Source organism: Trematomus bernacchii, unplaced genomic scaffold (genome assembly GCF_902827165.1).
Source record: "Trematomus bernacchii unplaced genomic scaffold, fTreBer1.1, whole genome shotgun sequence".
Classification (NCBI taxonomy): domain Eukaryota; kingdom Metazoa; phylum Chordata; class Actinopteri; order Perciformes; family Nototheniidae; genus Trematomus; species Trematomus bernacchii.
In genome coordinates, this window is record NW_022987739.1 from 28,466,917 (window position 1) to 28,491,315 (window position 24,399).

At 39.5% G+C, this 24,399-nt stretch overlaps 1 protein-coding gene across 2 annotated transcripts; it reads right to left on the reverse strand.

Moving 5' to 3' along the window:
* LOC117495399 (interleukin-1 receptor type 1-like) lies at nucleotides 1-24,399 on the reverse strand. Of its 2 annotated transcripts, none has more exons than XM_034146620.1 (12): nucleotides 24,286-24,399; nucleotides 14,061-14,138; nucleotides 11,666-11,918; nucleotides 10,763-10,955; nucleotides 9,505-9,676; nucleotides 8,698-8,760; nucleotides 8,117-8,252; nucleotides 5,885-6,039; nucleotides 4,198-4,341; nucleotides 2,531-2,698; nucleotides 1,026-1,318; nucleotides 1-480 (listed from the first exon to the last, which is right to left on the reverse strand). In XM_034146620.1, exons 2-12 carry the CDS (start codon nucleotides 14,134-14,136, stop codon nucleotides 193-195), a joined length of 1,941 nt encoding a protein of 646 aa, XP_034002511.1. In that variant the 5' UTR covers nucleotides 14,137-14,138; nucleotides 24,286-24,399; the 3' UTR covers nucleotides 1-192. The 2 variants fall into 2 exon arrangements, with proteins under 2 accessions (XP_034002511.1, XP_034002512.1); XM_034146621.1 differs by lacking the exon at nucleotides 24,286-24,399 and adding an exon at nucleotides 21,650-21,741.

The following is a 24,399-nucleotide window of genomic DNA, read 5'->3' on the forward strand; positions in this document are numbered from 1 at the left end:
TACTAAGAGTATTTTATCTGTAGCAGAAAAATACTGGGTACCAAAAGTTGGAGTCGAGCACTGCTAAAGAGTACCTTTTGGTTCTCAGCATGTATCCTCAGCTTGTTGTGACAACACAGCATTTCTTAATTGTCTCTCTGTGAGAGGATCAATACACATTTACATTGGAATCGAGATACTCTCATGACCTCATCACACGTTCAGCAGGGTCGCTTTCTCGGGGCACATCGCCCTCTTGCCCTTTACCGGCATATGGTACCTCATCTCCTTCCAAAACCTGGAGGAAGGGGAGAGGGATTGCGATAACTGTCCACCTTTCTCCTCGTCCTCTTTCGTCCTCATACATGTCCTCCATCTTCGCGCCCTGCTCTGGTTCTTCCACCAACACACGGCGCCCTGCTTCTTCCTCAGGTGACGCACCGACTCTGGGAAGAGAGCCAGCTGAGCAGGGGTGATCTCTTCCAGCTCCACCAGAATCACCTGTAAGGCAGTGCAGGAATTATAAATCAGAGGGCTTTTTTGAGCATGTGGCCAACAGCTAAACATTTCTGAAATGGCGCAATGGTGGTTCTAGACCAACTTTACTGGGGGGGCCGTGCTGGGGCCAGTTATTGAACAAAGACAGTGTTCAAGATTTAAAATTCTTCAGTTTAGTATAAAGTCATAGCGCACAAAAAAACATAAAATACAATTATTGTTTTTTGTATTAATAACATCATTTTGTGTCAATGACTTAGTTTTCAATTTTTTTTATTACATTACTGAGGAAAGAAAATATATAGGGGGGTCAGTTACTCTTTAAAACAGCTGGTAGTTATGGGTACTTTTTACTTAAGTATATTTCGAAGCCCATACTTACTTTTACTTGTGTAAAGAAGTTTAGTCAGTACTTCTACTTTTACCAGAGTATTTTTTAAACATGAGTATGCATACTTCTACTTGAGTAAAGGATGTGTGTACTTTTGCCATCTCTGCCCAATCACCCTGAATCTCCCTACACAAAGATTAAAAGTCTGCTTCCTTACCTTGAGAGATCCCTCCAGCAGAGACCTGTGCATCGCTGCCAGACGCTCCAGCTGCTGTCTTGAGTCTGGATAGTTTTCTTCACCGCCATCGAAACTCATGTTGCTGCTGTGGTCACTTTCCTTCTTGCTTTCGCTGTTTTCGGTGCTATCCCTGCTATCACTGCTCTTCGTGATGTTGTTGTTGTTGCTACTGATACTGCTTGTGAGTCTTTTTCTCATGAAAGTGGAGGCGGTGTAGAGCAGGAGGAGGCGGCGGCTGGCTTGAATGTTCTCTTCCACCGAGTCCACTATGGCTGCAGGGAGGAAAATACAGTGATATTAGTTTAAACAAAAGAGTTTAATAGATAATGATCCCCAACGTAGCTACTCATAAAACTCATAACCTGACCTGTGGTAGTACAAGATAGATCTGAGAGATGATAAGCAGGCTAACTAAGCAGAAACTAACCTTTTTTTATATAAAAGCATGTGTATCGGACTAACCTATAATCACTTAGCCTTCTTGTGATTGATCCAAATGTTACTTCTTAAAGGTAGGGTAAGTTTGAGAAACCGGCTCGAGATACACTTTTTGTTATATTCCATGGAATGCTCTTAACATCCCGATAGCAATGAATATCTTAAGTGCTTTGACAAAAAATCCATTAAAAAATGTCATCTGTGGAAGCTGTAGTACTGTAAAAAGTACGACCAATCATTTTAGCCGGCCCGGCTAAAATAACTGGATGGCCTACCTGCCTGTCAGCATTCCATCGGGGCACAAACTTATCTCGTGCCCTCATTGGTCATGTGCGCGTTCGTGTGTGTTGGAGGAGGGGCTCTATAAGGAAGTGGCAGATTTTCTCCGGTTGTGTATTTTCAAATTCTAGCGATCTCGAGCCGGTTTCTCAAACTTACCTACCCTACCTTTAATATTCTCTCTTATGTTTATCGGATATCTGATATTTTAAATATTTAAAAAATGTGTCTGTAAACTTAAATTAATGTTACCAAACAAAAGGCAGTTGTCTGTATCTGTGGAATAAAAAAGGGCCCTAAACCAACACTAGGTTCAACCAACAATGCTATGATTAAGAACATGATTAATAACTATCATAAATAACATAACAAATGCTTTTGTAAATTTACATGGTTGTGACTAAGAGTATACTATTTTTAGTAATAAGAAAAGGTCCTCTGCACCAACCTTTCCTTATAACTTTGAAGAATTTGGAATTTTCAAAAAACAGATGCTTTTTACCCCTGGATCTAAATATTATCTGTATCTAGAAATTTGAAATATTTGCTGACTGTAGCTCGTCTGTTTTAAAAATGGTGCTTATGCGACGCTTGGGGACTAACTTGCGCAAGCATTGTGACGATTCTCTCTGACCAATCAGCGGTTGGCAGTGTTTTACGTCACTACCTTAGCATATTTTCAGCTCGCTTGGAACCTCAACCGCGCTAAAACCCTGCCATAAGGTAAGAAATACTACAATGCTGCTTCTGCCATGAAGGGGACTCACCCATCCCGGGCATGCAGTCACGGCCTGCTATGAAGAGTTTGTAGCCGCAGGCCTTTTCCAACACTTCGGGTAGTGTGTGAAGGACAAACGCCTCCACTTCATTGCTGAATCCCTCTGTGTTGGGCTGAGAGTACGCCACATATGCGTCATACAGCTTCCCATCCGAATCTGACTCAGGAACAAAGAAGAAGAGCTCATTAAAGGTTGTTTTTGTGGCCGTTCAGTCTGCACAAGTTGCTTTATTCGTACAAAGCTGTCAAAACAAAGTCAGATTCAGCCGTGCTATCTCGTGCTATATGCACATTTGATTAATAATTTGATTATTACATTTAAGGCAGATTTTGAGGTGATGATCAATGTGCTTTGAGCTTTTTGAAAAATATTCTTTACCAAATGATTTAAAGCATACATAAACATAATTTGGTTTAAGAAAAGGTGTAAAAAAGAAGAATTGGACAGTATGACGATGTCCGGTAACCTGTTTCGCTGATGGTAGATTGTTGTGTTTTGTCGGTTCAAGTACCTCAAAATTGTACTTAAGTACAGTACTTGAGTAAATGTACCTACAGTCAGTAGTGTTTGACAAAGTTTCCTCTGTTTCATAAGCAGGCAGCAGATGACATTTCATCAGAAACTCTGAGCGCCTGTGGTTAGTTAGTTTCCTTTGTTCGCTCACTGTTGACAGTTGCGGTCAGGTATGGAGTAGAGCTCCAGATTCTGTGAAATGTGTGTGTACTCTGTGTGTGTTGCAATGTGTAGGCATCACTGTGGGTTTTTCCAATATGGACTGCTGTGTGTAGTGTACGGGTATTGTGAGATGAGATGTCTTTTTATCTACAGCAGCGGTTCCCAACCTGTGGGCCGCCAAATAATTTGCAAAACATTATGATTTGTGGAAACATTTCATTATTAAGATTCTTTTTTATTTGAACCTCCTTTCCTTTCTCTTTCTTGATCCTCCTTAGCAACGGTCATTACAGTCCTTGACAGCGGTCTGTTCTACTGGATTAACAACGTGTCACATGTTCTGAATTGACCAATCAGAACTTTATTTAGCCTCCGTATTGTTTATGGTTGAATGTGGGCTGCACATTTTTTTTAGATTCTTAAGCGGGCCCTGATTTGAAAAAGGTTGGGAACCGCAGTAAAGAACAATATGTGTTCAGCAAAATCAAATATCACAATATATTTAGACCAAATACCTTGATATTAAGATTATAGGGTTAACTTGTGTTGCTTTCATACAACATTTACACAATAAGGTTATTAATTATCATTAATCTTGTGGATATATAACCTTTGTATCCATATATATATATATACACCCACATTATTTAATATCCCTATATAACCATACACATTATACTGTGTATGTACTGTATATGTATTCAATCTTTTTGACTAAGTACCTTTTAAGTCAATATTGTAGAATTGACCATTGACCACACCATTTTTTTGTTATAAATAATCAATAATATGGATAAAAGTGAGTAAAGCAAATAATAGAACAGTCCGTCTAGTTTAGAAAATGAAATCACTTTCTTGTAACACAGCCAGGGAAACACTTACGATTATGGTATCCAAAATCTCTGAAGATATATCTTATATCATATCATACCAGTCCTAACAACACATAAGTTCTTACACACATCTCCTGTAAATATTACCTGTATTTGTATAGAAGACTGGAAACATCCTCCGAAAGCAGAGCACAATGTCGACTTTAAAAAGGTAGTAGATGATGACGGAGACGATAAAGAGAACCGCCACATTTCCAAGAATCATTCCAATGGGAAGTCTCATGTCTGGATCTGTATGAACATCAAACATATCAGAAGTTTATTTATATAGAACCTTTCAACACAAGGCAATTCAAAGTGTTTTACAAAAATAAAAAAACATTAAGGGCATTAAGAGATCACATTATAAAATGGTATTTAAAAGCAAATAAAATAAACATAAAACAAGATTACATATAAAATACATGAGTACGAGTTACAGTGCAGTGTAAGATATGAAAAGTTCAATCAAAAGCAGCGGCAAAAAGAAAGTCTTCAGCCTGGATTCAAAAGTAGTAAGAGTTGCAGCGGACCTGCATGTGTCTGGGAGTTTGTTCCAGATATTTGGAGCATAATAACTGAACTTCTCCATGTTTAGTTCTGACTCTGGGGACAGAGAGCAGACTCTTCTTCTGTGTGGTTTATAATGTAGCTCATACTCTCATTCAGTATGCTCTCTGTGTATTATAGCCTACAACAGAGAGCATATAGGCGCCTAGGGGATTCAACCTGAACTATACCTTCCCATGATTTTCGAGATTTGCATCTTTCTCACCACGAGGTAGAGCGCAGAGCTTTGTGGTGAAAACAGCTAGTTAGTTTCCGTACTATAGTTACCTGCCCTGCTTGCCTTTGCGGCTCCATTCAGCTGTTTTCTCATGAGCAGCGCTTTTAATGGTCAGTCAAATTCAAAATAATTTTAACTTAGAGCGCAGCGCTCGTGGCATTTTTGGTGGCATTTTTGGTGCCATTTTTTAGCCTAACCCTAACCCAGTAGGAAAAACTAAAATAACTGCTGGTCATGTAAAGGTAGCAATAGTCTGACAGTAAACTACATTTACCAGCTTTAGTGTGTTTGTGTCTGCAGAGGTCCTCAAGTGTGGAATGAGATTGGTAACTCTATAAAAAATGTCTTTATCTTCGTCTGTCTTTAAAACGCACTTAAAGGTAGGGTAGGTAAGTTTGAGAAACCGGCTCGAGATCGCTAGAATTTGAAAATACACAACCGGAGAAAATCTGCCACTTCCTTATAGAGCCCCTCCTCCAAAGCACTTAAGATATTCATTCATTGCGGGATGTTAAGAGCATTCCATGGAATATAACAAAAAGTGTATCTCGAGCCGGTTTCTCAAACTTACCTACCCTACCTTTAAGGCAACACTTGTCATAGATTGAATACGCTGAATGGCTGTGGACTTCGACAGAAGTTCATTTTTTTCCGAAACGCCGTTTGGGATTTGTTTTTGGGTTGTAATGTTTTGGAAAACTCTCTCAATTCCATTTGTTCTAATTATATATAATGATAGTATTTTACATTATTAGTGTCTGGGCCCCTGTTCTCAAGCTTACTATAGCTTATTGGGGAGGTGTCCCATTTTACGTGTCCGGCTGTCCGCAGTACGTCTCATGATTGTACCTTGTTGTTTTTATTTAACTTGTAACTAAATTATGTCTTACTTTTTGACCTTTTGGTTGGTTCAAACAAACAATAGGAGATGTCAACACACATGCCCTGACAGCCCACAAAGAATTACAAAAACGACAGAGGTTTAAACTTTACGCGCTGGGTTTTGACCTGTTGGCAGCAGAGTAAAGTAGCTCAGAGGGTTTCCTCTGGCACTGAACGCACGACAAGTGTAGTTGATGTTGTAATCCTTCTCCTGTAGCTTAGAAATCGTCAGCACACGCTCCATCCACACACCCTCAACAGGAACAGTCTGGCTTCTAGTCCTGGGGGGCACAGAAAGATTATAAAATGTTATGGTAATGTGCTTAATTAGAGATTGATATTTGAGAAAGTTAATTTTTTGTCAGTAGAAGACACATTGTTAAATCAATTGGAGTATACATGCAATCAGAACAGTTTGCATGTAAAAAAGAACTAATACTTCCCTGGGAATATATCCGTATAAAGTTAAGATTAAGATTTTTCTTCTGGGGTTGGAAATCTTAATATAGAGGGATTTATGCAATGTTAGGGATAGGGATGGGTACCGAGCCCCGGTATTAAACGGGCCCCGGGGCTGAATTATTAAAGACCGTGGTACCGTTAAGCTCCGACGTTATCGGTCTTTTTATCGGTACTGGAGACATCTAAAAAATATGTCATGTGTATTATTGCTACACAAACATTATATTGCAGTTTTAGTGTAGCCAACTCCGTTTCTAATACGCAAAAAGACTGCAAAATGCGTCATTTTTAGTATTTTCGATCTCTCCAATCCAGACGAGAGATCTCTCTCCCCCGCCTGCTTGCGAGGGGGCGGGGCAGTTTACACACACGCAGCTGCTACATGCAGCAACACACACACACACACGGAGGAGATGGCGGAGAGAACGCGCTCCGAGGTGTGGTTAAACTTTACCCGTCTCGCTCGTTGCCTAAAGTGCAATAAGAGTTTAGCATGTCAGGGCGGTAACACGAGCAATTTGTCTAAACATCTTGCAAAAGTGCACCACGTTCAGACGGAGAAATGCACTGGGTTCGACTGTCTCTCTAGTAGCTCTGTAGCCCCATCCACGAGTAACGTTTCCACGTCAGGTGTTATGTATGCTAGCAGCAACACACGGAGCTAACTCAATGATTTAAACATGGGTTAATGATTAGAGGTAACTGAGTTATTTAGTTTGTTAAAGTTTCAGCCATTCTGTTCACAGTTCTGTCATCAGATTATTTAATATGATTTGTTAAAACGTTGTTGTTTCTGTTGATGTGAAATATTATGCATTTCATTTAAATAAAAAGCAATGTTAGTTTTGTTCACAATTTGTTAATTTTCAGTTAATCGTTTATTTGAATAGGGACAATGCACATTAATGAACACTTTAGACAAATAATGCTTCAAGTAGGGTGACCAGGTGACAGAAAGCCACAAGTGGGACAGAGAGTATATTTGTGGGGGACAATGTGGGACATGTAAATGTAATGTTGACGCATGAACTGTCAACGGGGGGGGGTGTACACTGTGGACCTCTGTCGCCTGTCAGCGCAACTTACATAATGCCGTTTAAAACATATCATAATGGCAGAAAAGCGTTTTGGCCAATCAAAATGAAATATGCGGGACATCGTCTCAATTTGCGGGACGCACCAAAAGTCGTGAAAATGCTGTGCAGTCCCGCGCAAAGCGGGACATCTGGTCACCCTAGCTTCAAGTGTAAATATGCCAGATTTGAGCTTTGAGCTAATTTCCATCCGTCGTCCCTGACATACAACATATAGTTAGTTTACCTCATTTTTCTCTCCAAAAGAACCGATAAGAGTACCGTTAAAAGACCGGACCGATAAGCGGTATCGATAAAAGTAGTAGTACCGTTAAAACCTTAACGATACCCATCCCTAGTTAGGGATTGGGATTCAGGATACCAGTATTTAAGTAGTTTTGACCAATATGATTCCATGATTCTTGATAGCAGATGGAAATGTATCCAACCTATGTACTTCAAAAAACGCTCCTTTATTTTGCATACTGGTTTTGAAAGAGAATCTCCTTCAATCAAATATAATTTAAGTTTCTCGTAAAAAACGACATTTTATAAGAACAATTGACGATGCTCACTAGTTATCCACCAGGGGATTTCAACATGGTCTTGTTTTTCAGAATGTTGCAAAAAAAATAAGGAGGTGTAAATATTGTACTATGTCAATTTCTGTAAACTCTGAACAAACTTGTCCTAAGTTAAAATGTTTGAATCAGACCTGAGTCAGTTGTCTCATTACAACCGTGGACTTCATCATAGTTTTCACTTGTACCATAAAAGCAGCCAAATAAACAAAACAAATAAAACGAAAGGTAAGGATGCTCACAGTTTTTCTGATGTGTAGACACGTTTGGAGGCGTTTGTTTCCATAATTAAATCTCTTTGGACGGACCAATAAACATCAACCGAAGGCTTCCCGACACAAGGCACAAACACCTGGCACAGTTGGCTGAAAGTTGACCCTAAACACAGGCATAAACAATAAAACAAGTCAAAAAATGTCTCTGTATCCATAAACCCCTACATTTAAAATCTGTGAAATAGTTTTGTGCTGCCAAGGTTCCTGAGCTAGCTTTTATACCAAAAATAGTTTGTTACAGGTGCCATTGAAAAGATGAAATCCTCATAAAGTCATAGTTATTTTAACGCCACAGCTTTGCTCCTTAGTTGTAAATAATACAATGAATCAGGATTATAGAACTCAAATCATTAGATTTTCTGATATAAAGTAAGGTTAACAGTTAAATAATACCCTAACAAATGAATCTACCCAAAATTACTTTTTGTAAAGTAAAGCTGTGCAATGCAAAAGTTGATCTGAATGCAGCCTCAGTCAGTTTCAACAATTCACATTTTTGACCTTTAAAACCCCATCTTTCTCAAAATACTTAGCAAGAAAGGACCTACCTATCGGTGACTTGATTATCCCACCGGCTGGTTGGCGCACTTGTGGTGTCAAAGAGTACTTTGCTGAAAAGACAGACAACATGACGGAGCTTTAGGTTATCTATTTACAGAAAAATACTGTAGGCAATAATACCAAAGAGTAATTAGCCTTTCTTTGTTATCAATTTAAGGCAGGGGTGTCCAAACATTTTTCACCGAGGGCCACCTACAGAAAAATATATGAAGGGCTGGGCCACTCACTAGAGGTATATTGCCTCATAAGTTCAGTTATAAGTTAGCAAAATCAATCAAATGTAGGTAAATTATGCTGTGAGTATTGGCAGCTCATCGCTTAAAACAGAAGCCTCAGATTGATTATAATAAGGAGAAATATAAGGCTATACTTCAAGGCTCTTATGTAAATAAGTAATTGGGCTTTTTTCTTATCAACTAAGATATGTTAGAAATTATTTCCAACATTAATTGACTGAATTTATTTGAAGAATGGTCTTATATATATATTTGTACATGTATAGTTAAGAAATACAATATAAGACGAGCACAAGTTTCATTTGTGGCCATATTCCATTATACTTTTTGAATTTGCTGAGGGCCGATTCAAAATGGTCTGCTGGCCGCATTTAGCCCCCGGGCTGTAGTTTGGACACCCCTGATTTAAGGTAACAGGAATGATTTCCAACCCTTGTCAGTCTGTTGTAAACCTCGCTAACTTGTGGTTGCCACAGTAGGATTTATTATTTAATCGTGTTCTGGATAAACTGCATAAAGAACCTGACTTGAACAGTCAAGTGCTGAGTCTGTTCTCACCATTGACTGACGCCTTAATCGACTCTGAAACAGATCCGACGGTGCCATCGAGAGTGAAGGTCAGAGTGCAAGTGTAGGACCGTTGGTTTTTAGTTTCCACCTTATCAATCTTCAGTTTGGCGTTATCCTCGTAGCTATAGCTGTCATTCCCATCCACAATGGGGGAACAGCCCTAGATGAGACAAGAAAAGGGAGACTATATTAGGGCTGCTCAATTAATCGTATTTTAATCGCAATTACGATTTTGGCTTGCAACGATTATGAAAACAACATAATCGAAATAAAACGATTTTTTTTAATTGGTTTTTCAGTTGAATTATACTTAAAGTTCAAGGTAATCAACTGTTCAAAACATACTGTTCACATTTTTTTCTCCAATAAATGGATGTTTTCAAAGTAAATGGATAATCGTTTTGAATAATCGTGATATCAATTATTGACCCAAATAATCGAGATTATGATTTTTGCCATAATCGAGCAGCCCTAGACTATATGTAAAAAACGTATTTTAATGATTCAAGGCAGTCCTATGGTTAACAGGTACATTCTTTTCAACAAAGTACCACATTTGATATTCAATATTTCAATTTTCAATGCTAACTAATAACCTGCAGTCACATTCACATTCACAATTACGTTTGTTCAGTGTGAACGGGATGCCAGTTTTGATGTTAAATGACAAATAAAATGGAGTTGTGGTTGAAACATGGCAATAAAACAGCTGAAAACACAGGGAAAAGGCTGGAAAACAAACACTTAATGAATGCATTCAGGTTTACAATTTCAAAAACATAACTCCTAAATGCTTGATTTATCAAAAGTCAATCAATCATTAATCATCGTGAATAGTCATTAGGGTGGTCCTTAAAATCGAAAGCTGGAAAGTCTAAGCTCCAACCCCCAGAATTCATTCTATTAGTCAAGAAAACTCTCTTGACTAATGAATTCTGAAGAATAGACAAAGAAAACTCTTAAATTAGTCAAACTTAAAGGAAGTTTTCAACAAAATATATCTAGTGGCAGTGTATACAGTAAAAGTAAGATTTGCATAAAGTATTAATGTTTAATTAACACCTATGTTGTATCTTTTACCAGATATAGACATTTTGCGACATTTAAAACTCACCAACAATCGGTTTCTCTAATTAAATGTGTTGTATGCAATCTCCATTTAAGCCAAACTGCTCGTTGTCCCCAGATTTGAATCCTTGACAAGATAATGAATGTCAGTGTCCAGCAAGATTTGCCCATAACTCACTTTGTACCACATCAAGGAGTAGGTGGTGTTGTAGCTGTTCAGTTTACTGATGTATTCCTTCAGAGGGCAGCCCAGGTAGTCGGTGACCCCCTTGGTGATCGTTTGGTAAGCTTTCCTCGGCCTGCCACACTTTCCAGGAACCGGCAGCTCCACTATCAGCCTGGTGTTCTGCCTGTAGCACCTAGAGGGAGTTCTGGTGAACAAATTAAGATGAAGTTAGCATTTTCTGGGGCTCACCATGTTTGGGTAGCCCTAACCCAAATATGGTTCCTCGCCCGATAAAGGGTTAAAGAAAACCAGTCAAACGTTTATGTTTAGAAGAGGCAGTTGCTGATTCCTAGAGTGTACATTTAGGTTGTCTGTTACTTGTTTACATGTTGATTCAAACACCACAATGTTTTGCAAATGTGGGTGAGCAGGAGCTTAATGCAGGTTTAAGTATTTTGAAACATAAGGATCATACCTGCTGCGACACAAGTTTCAGATTTTACTTAAAAAACATGATACTATATTTTATCTTCGTCAGAAAACAGCTGCTTATTTTTATCAAAAATACACACCAAGGCTCCAAGGCAAGTAGGAGTCTTTAAAGCAAGAACTGTTCAATCCTAAATGTTCGGGTTGAGGTCTCATGCTCAAAATATGTATGCTTGTAAAATGTAGATGCTACTGATTTCTTCTTCAGTATTTTCTACATTGAAGGCAAAGCAAGGCAAGGCAAGTTTATTTATATAGCACCTTTCAACACAAGGCAATTCAAAGTGCTTTACAAAAAAATGAAAGACATTAAGAAAATGGCATTTGAAATCAGTCATTAAAAAGAAAAGATAATAAAATAAACATTAAAAGAAAAGACAGCCACACAAAACAAAAGGACATTAATTCCTTCTGATGTGACAGTACCTCAGTACGCTCACGTATTCTCCATCGTCGTCCAGCTTTGTGTTCAGAAACCACAGAGTCTCTCCGCGCACCACGGTTCGTCCGGTCTCGTTACTTATTTCTTGGCGCGTCTTTGAGTCGTACCAGGTGATGTTGTAGGGCACCGCTGAAATGTTGAAGACGTCATAAGACGCCAGGGTGCTGTTCAGCATAGCCACATCCCCGGGAACCGAGTAAACCCTCTCGAACTGGAGCATGTAGTTGGTACAGTTCTCTGCAAAACAAATATCAGTGAAGAAAGGATTCATCATTTATTCAGCAAGTAGGCAAGTATAGCCCATTTACTAAAAGACAACTCAATGTGCTTAACTTTAAAGTCACTTAAGGACTAACAAGGTTGAAAAAGTAAGGTTTAGTCTGTAGCAGTGACCAGGTTAAGGTTTCTGTAAATGAAGGTTAGTTGGTCAGATTCTTATCCCAGCTGAGTCACTAATAATAATAATAATAGCTTGCATTTATATAGCGCCTTTCAAGGGACCCAAGGTCGCTGTACAGTAATAGGGCAAAAACAGACATAACAAAACAAAAGTCAGACAGACAAAACAACAGATCAATTAGGGGCCGAAAGCCTTGGCAAACAGATGGGACTTGAGGGCCCTTTTGAAGGCGTCGAGTGTGGGGATGTTGCGAATCTCCGCAGGGAGAGCGTTCCAGAGGGTGGGGGCTGCCACACTGTAGGCTCTGTCCCCGAAGGTTCGCAGTTTGGTGCGGGGGGTGGTGAGCAGGCCAGAGTCTGAGGACCGCAGGTTCCGGGGTGGGGCATGTGGGTGAAGGATGTCCGATAGGTACTGGGGGGCAAGGGCATGGAGGGACTTGTAGGTGAGGAGGAGTACTTTGTAAGATATACGGGACTTGACCGGCAACCAGTGTAGGTGGATGAGGGTGGGAGTGATGTGCTGCCACGGCTTTGTGTGTGTGAGTACCCTAGCAGCACAGTTTTGAACATACTGGAGCCTGTCCAGGTTTTTTTTGGGAACCCCGAACAGGACACCATTGCAGTAGTCCAAGCGGGTGGTGACGAATGCATGTACTAGGGTTTCGGCAACCGACTCCGAGAGTGACGGTCGGAGTCTGGCAATGTTCCTCAGGTGGAAAAAGGCCGATTTGGTCACAGATTTGACGTGGGAATGGAAGGAAAGGGTGGAGTCAAGGATGACACCCAGGTTGCGGGCTTCAGGTGATGGGGAGATGGAGCAGCCGTCGACCTCGAGGATGAAGTCACCAACCTTCTGGAGCAGGGCCTTGGGTGCCACAACCATGAGCTCTGTTTTCTTGCTGTTTAGTTTGAGATAGTTGGAAGACATCCATGCTTTGATGTCATGCAGGCAGTTGATGAGAGACTGAGGGGGGAGCTGGGAGGATGGAGTGGTGCTGAGATACAGTTGGGTATCATCAGCGTAACAGTGGAAATTTAATCCATGATGTCTGATGATCTGGCCGAGGGGGAGCATGTAAATGGTGAACAGGAGGGGGCCAAGCACAGAGCCCTGGGGTACACCGTGGTGGACTGGGGCCGGGGGTGAGTTTGAGCCACTGATGGAGACAAACTGTTTCCTGTTATGGAGGTAGGATGTGAACCAGGACAGCGCTATGCCAGTGACACCTAGGAGGTCTGAGAGGCGGGTGAGGAGGATGTTGTGAGAGATGGTGTCAAACGCTGCAGAGAGGTCCAGGAGGATGAGGAGAATTTTGGAGAAACCAGCTCGAGTGCGCTAGAATTTGAAAATACGCAGCCGGAAAAAATCTGCCACTTCCTTACAGAGCCCCTCCTCCAACACACACGAATGTGCACATGACCAATGAGGGCACGAGATAAGTTTGTGCACAGATGGAAGGCTGACAGGCAGGTAGGCCATCCAGTTATTTTAGCCGGGCCGGCTAAAATGATTGGTCGTGCTTTTTACAGCGCCACGGCTTCCACAGATGACATTTTTTTATGGATTTTTTGTCAAAGCACTTAAGATATTCATTGCTATCAGGATGTTAAGAGCATTCCATGGAATATAACAAAAAATGTATCTCGAGCCGGTTTCTCAAAATGACCTACCCCACCTTTAATGTCTTGCATTTTACAAGTTATAATTATTTTGTTTCCTGACTGTCCAGGATTATAGCCAGCAACCTTCACATCTATTAGAAATGCTGAGAACTGACAGAATAAGTCACTGCAGTTTCACCAGTGGCCATCAGAGGGCAGCAAAATACTTCTCTACATACTGGAGATGGATGTTAGTCATACTTGGCAAAAAACATATGAACTCTAATTTCCTTTAAGATATATGCACATTACATGGTTATGTTTTATATAGTCTCAGAGCTCTAGTAAATAGTCATTTGAGAGCACAGTGGGACTCACCTTGTTCGTAACCTGTACAGATCCCAGATAGCCCGAGGAAAAACAGAAGGCTTCCTAGGGTTGACCACCGGCCCATGGCTGGAAAACAGATAAACAACAGTTAGAGATGAGTGTTTAAAACCAGCCTTAGTCAAAGTGCTACTAGAGGAATAGCCTGTAATCCTGGCAAACAGCCAACAACTTACTGGACCTCTTCTGTCTGGTGACCGGTCACGAGGGAATGTAAATGTAATTTTTTTTTTCTTCTTAAAGCCAAACTTTAATTCCCCTTATATTTCTTCTCTTCCTCTCTAAAGCAACTTTTGCTTCACTCTATGTATACATTTATTACTGCTTCCTATATTTTGCAAAATATTTTTACGTAATTGTACAAAGTATAAACAGACAATAAACATCTTTAATTTTCTAACCCCTCTTCTCTCTCACCATCCCTCTACCTCACTTGTAGAAACAGTTGTGACAAATGTTCTAGTATTTCAGGAGTCATTTGTGCGGAAACCTCTGCGTAACGCTTTGGAAGGAGTCCATGCATTCCTGAAAATCGCCTTACGCAACCGAGCATTCCTACTCAGCCTCACGTGACATCTGTGAATGAACCCTCATAGAAAACTGGTGCCCTGTCTCAACTTGTAACCATATAGTTATTGTGCCAAGTCGAGTCAGTTTTTGGCATGACTTCCTTTGTAGATGGCTCTAGTGGGATTAACAGTACCCATCACGTTAAATGGTGACTTACCACAAGTATGTCTTTCTCTGAGAGCGTGTCTCAACATTTGTAATTTGTGCTTTAGTTGGTTAAACAATGTGTAGATCAAAGCATATTTGTGGTTACAGAAGCTTGTTCATGTTGCTAACTTGTAAAACTGAGAAAGGCAACAACACTGCTGAGGTTAGAGCTCAGGTGTGTTCATTAGATAAATAGATAGATAGATAGATAGATAGATAGATAGGTAGATAGATAGGTAGATAAATAGATGGATAGATAGATAGATAGATAGATGGATGGATGGATGGATGGATAGATGGATGGATGGATAGATGGATGGATAGATAAATAGATGGATAGATAGATAGATAGATAGATGGATGGATGGATGGATGGATGGATAGATAGATGGATAGAAGGTAGGTAGATAGATAGATAGGTACTTTATTTATCCCAATTTGGGAAATGTTTGCGTTGCAGCAGCATAAAAAATACAAGGCAATGTACATAAGAGAAATTAAGACACAAGAAATAAACAGTCCAAAATATTTCAGAAATAAAATAGCATTACAAATGTAAAAAGTTTAATAATATAAATGAAAATATGAATATAAACAAATATTTTCCCATAAAAGTTGTTGATATTTGGTAAATTGGACAGTACCAAAAAGCTACATAGATTTGGTACACTTTGGTACCAAATGGCACCATCCATTTCTTGACAGGATGCTGATCAACTATTAAAAAAGTAAGGAAATGGTCATAAAAAGAGTGTCACAAGAACTTGAACTATGCCGATATATCTATATAACAAAAACATTACATTGTTAGTTTTCCAGAGAAAAATGCATTGTAATTTTTATTTCCCTTGACCAACGCTGTCACTTTTGATTGTTTTGATAAATGACCAGTACCATTGTCTATCGAGTCATCTCCCTGGACTGTAATTAAAGCACGTGACTAAAGCTGGAAACATGTGTTTGGACTGACTCTGTTCCACAGAACTTGTGTAGCTTTCCCCTTGGATCTTAATTCATGAACTCAAACTTCAAATCAAAGCCAAGTTTTACAACCAAGTTTCTCATCCCTTTCCACAATTTCACGCATTTTTTCAATCCAGTTTTGGCTTTGAAACCTGTTCCAAAACTTGTAGAAAACCTACTCAGCCCCTGAGGTGAAGGATGAAGAGTTATTCTAATTTAATCACGAAGGGAATGGTGTCCACAACTGCAGTTAACCTTAATCAGACCCAACCAGAACACAGATAAGCAGGATGATTTGGATGCATGATGATGTGTCATGTTTCCACCCTCTGGTTCAAAACAGTCTGATTAGAGATTCATGTTGAGAAACCTTTAGGAGATTCATAACAATCCCTTTCATATTGTGCAACAGTATTGAGTTTGAGCTTGGTGTACCTCATTCAGCTTCATAGTCTTATCTGATAGAAACTGATCTAATCTTACCACGCTTTTCACCACATGCATTCACAATACCAAATCAAACGTGTTTCCTCTACAAGTATATCTCACTGATCTTTACAATATAGGGTGTTTTCAAGGGCTCAACTGAGGTTTACGATGGTCTACTCCCTGCTTCGTCCTTAAACATTTATTCTTGCAAAGAAACATACAGAAGCAAGAAGCTAAAAAAAGGGTAAAATAAGGAGATACAAAAGTCTTACATTTTGATTACAGATATGGAATTTGGCAAATATAAGTTAAAGGTCCCCTATTATACTGTTTGTCATCAATATATTATAGGTCTCAGATATATACAAAACATGTCTCTGAAGTGTTTGGCTCCAAACACCAAACAGATAGCATCCCATAATCCCCTCTGTTTCAGCCCTGTTTCAAAAGTGCTGATTCTTGGTTGGTGATTGCACACAAGCCAAAACATCATTATGACATCATAAAGTGGCCAAAATCTGATCAGATCATTTTCAGACAGGTTTTTATATAAATGGATCAGGACAAAAAGAGAGAGAATCTTTTTTCCTGAAACTTTCAGAATCTCTTTACACAGAGGGGACACATGTTTATGTATAAAAGACGTGAAAACGTGGATTTTGCATAATAGGTGACCTTTAAAGCTTGGAGGTTATACCAAGTAAAAATATTTTTTTGTCGAGGCACAGACTTCATCTTCTGCTTCTGTATGTTGTTTCTGGTTCTCGAGTCTCAGAGCGTTTAGGAAGCGTAGTTGTGCTCTGGGACGAGCCCGGGCAGAGAGGAGCGTGGGAAGAGATGTGCAGGTTCAGGCTGTGGTGAATGTGGGAGTCACACATGATGAGGCTGAGAAAAACGGATATGACTGAGCAGAGAAATGTTTAGGGAGGGCTAAAGGTGTTGGCGGTGGGTTGAGCAGTGATTTAGACACTGTTGGGCTGACGGTTTGATGAGTATATAACACATGCTTTCTCAGTTCATTCACACTTGGTAAAAACACTGTACATTAAAAAAATGTTGACCTTTAAATACATTTTCACATAACTGTATTGGGTTAGTTGAAAGCAATAATATTAAGTTGAACCGACTTTTAAAAATGTAAACTAAGTAGTATTGCTTTCAACTAACCTAATACAGTTATGTGAAATCTGTTGACAGAATACATTTAATTAAAGTCAACGTTTCAGTGTATAAGCATCTTTTCATTTTTGCACATCTTAACTTAACCCTCACATATTAATGGTAACGTGGTGGAAAGTAACTAAGTACATTTACTCAAGTATTGTACTTATTTACACATTTCAGGTACTTGTAATTTCTTACTGTGCCACTTCATACTTCTACTCCACTACAATTCAAGGGGTTGAAACTTTTTACTACATAATACTACATATTTTATAGCTTTAGTTACTTTATAAATCCAGATTTTTACACACAAATGTATGAAGAACTTTAAAAACAAAAAATTTGTTTCTTTCTGCAATATGTACTTTTACTTCTTACACTTTAAGTACATTATCCTGGTCATAGTTAACACTTAAGTACCTTTTTAAATGAAGTACTGGTATTTTAACAGTGTAGTATTATTACTTTGACTAAAGTAATGACTCTGAAACCTTCTCTGCACTCGACTGCAGACAACAGCTAGACAGCCAATGGAAATATGCTTCCTGGCAGGAAACTGTTGAAAGAGAAAGAGGATGCCCCTGCCAAAATGTTTGTGCCTTTTTATATCCATGCTTGCTTTTCTAACCTTCAGGCTAAGAACACTGACATTGCTACTCAGACGAAATCATTCAGGTCGTGCAAAACAGATCTATTATTGTAAGAACACACGGCCATCATATCAAGGACTGTTTAATCAACAGGTCGGATCTTCTGAAGGCCTGTAATGGTTTGTCTTCAGAAAATCTAAGATCCAGGTTGAAGCTGTTTTACCTCCATACAGAACAAAGTCTAATCCTCACAGAGACCCTCATTGAAGTCCTCCTTTTCAACTTGTAAAGCCAGCCAGTTCTAGAGGCTTATCGGACACCAAAACAATGCACTTTGGGAAGATTTCATGGCGCCAAACAATGTGTTGTCTGGTAATGGCAGAATTACGGCATTCACAGTACAAAGTAATCATAGCTTAGTTGAGTTGGCTCTTTGTTCTAGAAGCACAAAAACCCTGTTATTTCTCCCCATTTCTAAATGTTGAATTAGTACTAGTATTAGTAATTCATTAGTATTTAGTGTTTGAAACAGGACCATGGTTTGAAGCATGTTGGATTTGTTAGCTTTTAGTCTTTTGAGGATCCAGCCTCTTGAATTGGACGCAGCGATATTAAAACAACAGTGGGAGAATTGGAGGAAGATCAGCTGGATACTTTTGAAGCCTAAAACAACTAAAGGACTTTTCTTCTTCAAGCAAGGCCCCATCTTCTGTTTTCTGAAGGCAGGAAAGGCTAATGTAAACATTATTACTAATGTGTTTATCCTCACCATGTAGGGGGTCACGGACAGAGACATTTTCATTCTTATAATCTCCAACAAGTTTGTAACTTACTTATTATTAATTGTACAAGGTGACCTGAGATTTAAGGCAGTGTTGTAGAGAATGCTTTCATGACAGGAACCAGGCTACATGTAAATACTTTTATGTAATGTTTGATGTCACTGACTGAAAGGAACAAGTGTCCATTAGTTTCTGTTTGCATTGGGTTAAGTGCTGGTTACGTTTGTTGGCGTACAAATTACAAATCTGCTCAGCTGTGCGACCTTTGTCCATCTGTTTCTGGGACAGCGATAGCAATAACAGCCTGAAGAGGGATCACAGGTCCAAGGTCAGGACAACATGAAGTTTATAGAACAGATAAACGCTCGATAAACAAAGTGAGTCAGTGCTTTTACAGTCCTGTGTCATGCTGGCAATCAAGTATATTAGTAATCTTATTTTACTTTTGCTATTACTTTCACTGTAGATAATTCAACGTAGTTTTTAGTGCAGTGCCAATAAAATGTGAGTATGGCTTTGGCTTCGACACAATAAAGCGGTGATACCGTAGCAGTGATTTGATTTATTGCACCAAAATGAGTCATGTTATGAGTCACCATGAAAATGAAGATTCCTGTCATTATTTACTGACGAGACAAACGTGAGGAAGCACCGCAGCCAGAGTTCACGCTGTTCAACAAACACACTGTGCAACAGTGGAACAACACTTAACTCCTGCAAGGAAAACATTATATTAGACACAGACTCCCCAGAACTACACATCGTTTTTAGCCATTTCCTATAAGCAAAAACTGAGAAAAACTGAAAGAATTCCTATTACAAAATCTCACCAAACATTCAGATTTAATATGCTGAAGCAAGTATTGAAATTACACTGATATTGGAGTTACAACTCACTATAATTCCATCATTATTGGTTAGTCTTCCCTGTGATAATTGTTGTTGTCTTCTATAAAAAGTCAGAAAGTCTGTATTCCCAGAGCTCAGTATCAATTGAATGTTCAAGAGTTTATTTGTACCCTTCTCCACATGCGAATATGTTTCCGTTTACACTGTCATAGATTACATTTGGTCTCAACCTCAACCTCAGGGCCATCCTGAATTCGACTGAATTTGGTTTTGGATTCGACTGAATTTGGTTTTGGGGCTCAATTGCAGTCGACTAAATTGTGGCAGACTCCTCAAACGTACATTAAAAAGTAGCATCCGACAAAGGTCAACTCTACTTTCAGATGCTTTTCGGGAACCTGCGCCCATGTGAGCTGCGGGAATGCAACATCTCATGTTACTAGAGTGATGGAAAAGTGCTTAGAAAGCAAAAAACACATTGAGGAAGAGGATGTGACCCCAAATTATAATGGAGAATTGAAACCCAGATTATTTGTTTAATAGATGACCTCAAAACATGGCAGCACATTTTTTTCCAGAAGACTGACAGTCCCTCCCAGTCGACGAGTCAAACCAGTGAAGCTTTCCTTTTCATCTAAGAGCTCATAGCTCCTTTGCAAAAATAATTTAATTTGTAAGTTGATCTATATCTATGGTATTTTGCATACAGAGTCATGTACATTGACCATAGGCATCGTTTATACTGGGGACCCTGAGGACGTGTCCCCTCAACTTTTGGAAATGGCCAAAGGCATTAGGAAAATGTGTTTAAAATGTTCTGGAACAGAATTGCACAGAATTGTACACTTTGAGGAAGGTTAACTTGCACAAGAGATCTACAATCTCAAGGGACTGTTCACACTTTTAGTTGTATTTCTAGTAACCCAAGTGGTGCAGTTTGGACCTGCGTAATATTAGTAATAATTCAATAGATAATGGTAAAGCAGCAGCGTAGCATATTTACTGCACTAGCTGTCAAAAAAAAGTATTGTAAACATATGTACCGGTATGTATAATGTTTGCAGGGGCATTTAGTGTTTTTTTTTTTTATCTGAAAAGTGTCCCCACCACTTTTTCTAACAAAGAAATCGGTTTAGGATTGTCGAAATAAAACATGCTCGCCATCCGAGGAACACTGTGTCTGATCCTCATGTCCTGCCTCTAAAGAAGTTTATTTTTAACCACGTCTGAGAAAATATCTCTGAAATGAAAGATGCAGTATTATCAGTGACCGGACATTTCGAGAGACATCACTAAATGATACTCTGCTGGAAATGATTAGGGACCAAACAATGTGGGAATACTCAAATATAAATGACAGATTTCATCCATTAAGTGGGTTTTAAGGGAAGTTTGTGAGGTTAGTTCAATTTCTGAGTTTGATGCAGGGTTAACGTTGAAGCCACCTCATCAGCCTGTGGGAGGATATATCAAAATGAAAGACTCATTTGGTGCATTAAAGACAATGGGATTTACCCAACAGCAGAGCGCGAGAGTACAGTATGACTGCAACAATATGTGTACTTCTACTCCACTACAATTCAGAGGTAAAGGGTGTACTTTTACTCCACTTGGATGAATGATGGTACATTTAATCAAGTCTTAAATCAGACTTTAGTTCCACCTGGAGTAAATTCACAAGCTACCCTGCAGTATACAAAGTCATTCAATCTGCACAATGCTAATACTTTTACTTCAGTAACATTTTGAATGCAGGACTTTTACTGTAACAGAGTATTACACTCTGGTACTTCTACTTTTACTCAAGTACAAGATCTGAGTACTTCTCCCACCTCTGAGGTTAGGTATATCACTCTCTATGAATAGCTTACATATAGCAGGTGCCTCTAACATACAGTAATGTTGAAGGAAGTGTGTTTACACTGTGGTTGGCATTACTCACACTTCTCTTAAACATGCAATGCTTACAGTGCGTTACTCAAAGCTAACTGAATCTGATCTATTTTACATGCTTTCGGTGCCAAGAGTCAAATTAGAAATTAAACAACACTTGATTAGCAAAAGTGAGCAGATTATATTGACTCACCTCACAGAAAGTGACACAGACGCAGGAAGGAGTGAATCGTTTACACACAGCAGCGCTCAGAGGAAACCTCACCCGTGCCCCTTGTGCTCAGACGGCTCTGACTCAACTCTGTCCCACCTCCAGATCACTCGCAATGTTTTCATTGCTTCGGTCAAATCTCTGCATACCTTCCTTTGCTTTTTGCAGCACAACCTTCCCCTTCCTCTGAGTAAAACAACTTACCTCAAAATAAAACAGCCTTACTGAGAAACCTTTATAACAATATCTACTTTACAATTAAATAAAGTAAAAATCACATTAAAATCGAACAATAAAACAACAATCACACATTAAAAGCCAGTTTGAAGGATGGTCGACCGGGGAGAAGTTTTCCCACCATTTGAATGTTATTCAGACTGAGGGACAGTTCTTGAAAAACCACTTGACAGTGAGGTGCGGTGTGCAGAGGCGTACAGCCACACCTGGGCTTCCCCCTGGAGAGAGCCATCCCCAGAACACAGGCTTTATTCAGCTGTGAGTCTTACCCAGCCTCTCAAATCCCTGAGTAGATGTCACAGTTTCACCGCAGAAAAAACGTGAGGTTAGGATGCACTTCCCAAAATCACTCACGTTAGGGGCTCTGTTCTCTTTTCCCTCTCGTAAAGTTTTTTTTAATGGTTTGAACTTCTTTGTGGTAAAGACTTCGGAACACATATTATAATAAAAATGTTGGTGCATGATAGACAAGTTTAGGTAATCAAATCACAACAGAAAGCCTCGCTTAGTAAAAACCAGCACCGTCTATGCAAAGGCTTACATTTACAGTCATTAATAAACTTCGAATTTACTCATATATTTGCTTCTAGAAGGTGTATTTTGTAGCACATTGACATTGTCATTGCTTTCAATATATGTAAGTTTGAACTGTGTGGGCATTTCCAGAAATAGCGTAGACTAGAAGGAATGTATACTGTACCTGTCACAGTCTGCTTTCTCACTCACCTATTTTCTGCATTAACATTCCTTAGTCACCTGGTAGCCACACCCTGTCTCTCTTTCACTCTGTTACACCCATCAGCTCCAGTAGTATATAGGCCCACTTCACTCTCACCTCAGTGCCAGATCGTACTTTGCAGCATGCCAGTCTTTCCAGCATTACTTCCCAGATTGCTCTCCCGGTTCCGACCCTGCCTGTCCCTGACCTGCCTGCCTCGCCTGATTCCTGACCCTGCCTGTACCCGGACTATTCTGCCACGCCTGCTCCCTGACCCGGTCTGTACCTGCGACTCCCGTCTTGCCTTCTCCTGGAACCCTCGCCTGTCCCCGACCAGCCCTTTGCCTACTACCTGCCTTTTCGTCTCCTACCAGTTATTGCCTTCAATAAAGCTGGTTACAGACTATCCCTGGTTTCCCCGTGTTTTGCATTTTGGTCCTCAGCTCGTTTGTGACAGTACCTGAAAAAGTTCCCTTTCCAGATGAATCATGAATTGTGATGCTAAACATATAAGTAGTTATTAGAATAAGTAGATTAACCAATGACAAGCTGTGAAAAGTTGGCAAATGCCTGCTTTGAAAAGAGATAAGAAGTGTATTGTATCTGGGGAGATCTTTTTAGATGTATTTATTAATCTGCCAATTACGTTTTCAGGAGTCAATAATACTATAAAGTGTTAGCATTAAGTCAGAAAGTAAGAATGTTCTGCCTTTCCTCGTCTTAAATTACAGTTAATTCAGTAATTCTACAGTTTTGACGTCTGCTCGGAAATAACAAGACATGTAATGACATCTCCTGAAGAGAGATTATGGGTTGTTTAAGCAAAGACTGCTGTCATCGATGAAGAGGAGCTCAAAAGGACATTCTGAAAAGCTAATAGTCTATCAGGGACAAGCTACACAAATGTCAAAAAGTCAAAGTCAACTTTAATGTACATTTTTCTGTGTGTTTGTACAGACAGAGAGATCGAAATAACGTTTCCAACAATCCTGAATACTACAATCCCATGTGCCATTTAAGGGATGCTTTAATGGATGTATTAGACGTTTTACTTTCACAAATGATAATCAGCGTTGTTTATTATACACTAGATATCTTCTCTGAGCAATTACTTTAGATTAGATGTGCCTAACCCTGCTCCAAAACCTGGGTTAAAGGGGGACATATGCTCATTTATTGTTCTTGTATTTAAAGGCTTCTACTTTGTATTTTTTCCCTCTGACTCAACAGACAGTTGTTGATAAATCTCCAAAAAACACAGTGTTGTTTCAAGAAATAGCAGGAAAGACGTGCTGTATAAAGCATATCAATTGGAAAAAAGTGGCTTTGCAAATGTTTAATGGAGAAGAAAATCTATTGAACATGTTTTAGGATTTGGCGAGAGTGCTGCAATAAGGTGGAATTTTCTACAGATGACTTGGAGCAAATTGTGCAATTGTGGGAAAAAGGTGAGCAAACTGCTAAAGCAGGTTCTTGTTTGTCCAAACAAAGTCCAGCGTTGTTGACATTTGCTGAAGTATTGATCTCTTCAGATGTGAAGTAGGCAGTCCTGTAGCTACGTCACGGACAGAAATGCCAATGTCAGAAATGCCAATGTCAGGGATTTTTGATCACACACAATAATCCACCCTCTGTGTTAATGGAGTTTAAAGAGAGAACTCACCCGCCTGATGTTGTTGAAGTCCTTCCTTAAAGGGTCACATGAAATCCTGTCAAAACATCTTTAAAAAGAGAAGACAAATCTTAGCTCAGATGTGTCCTCTCCTGCTTCGACTTC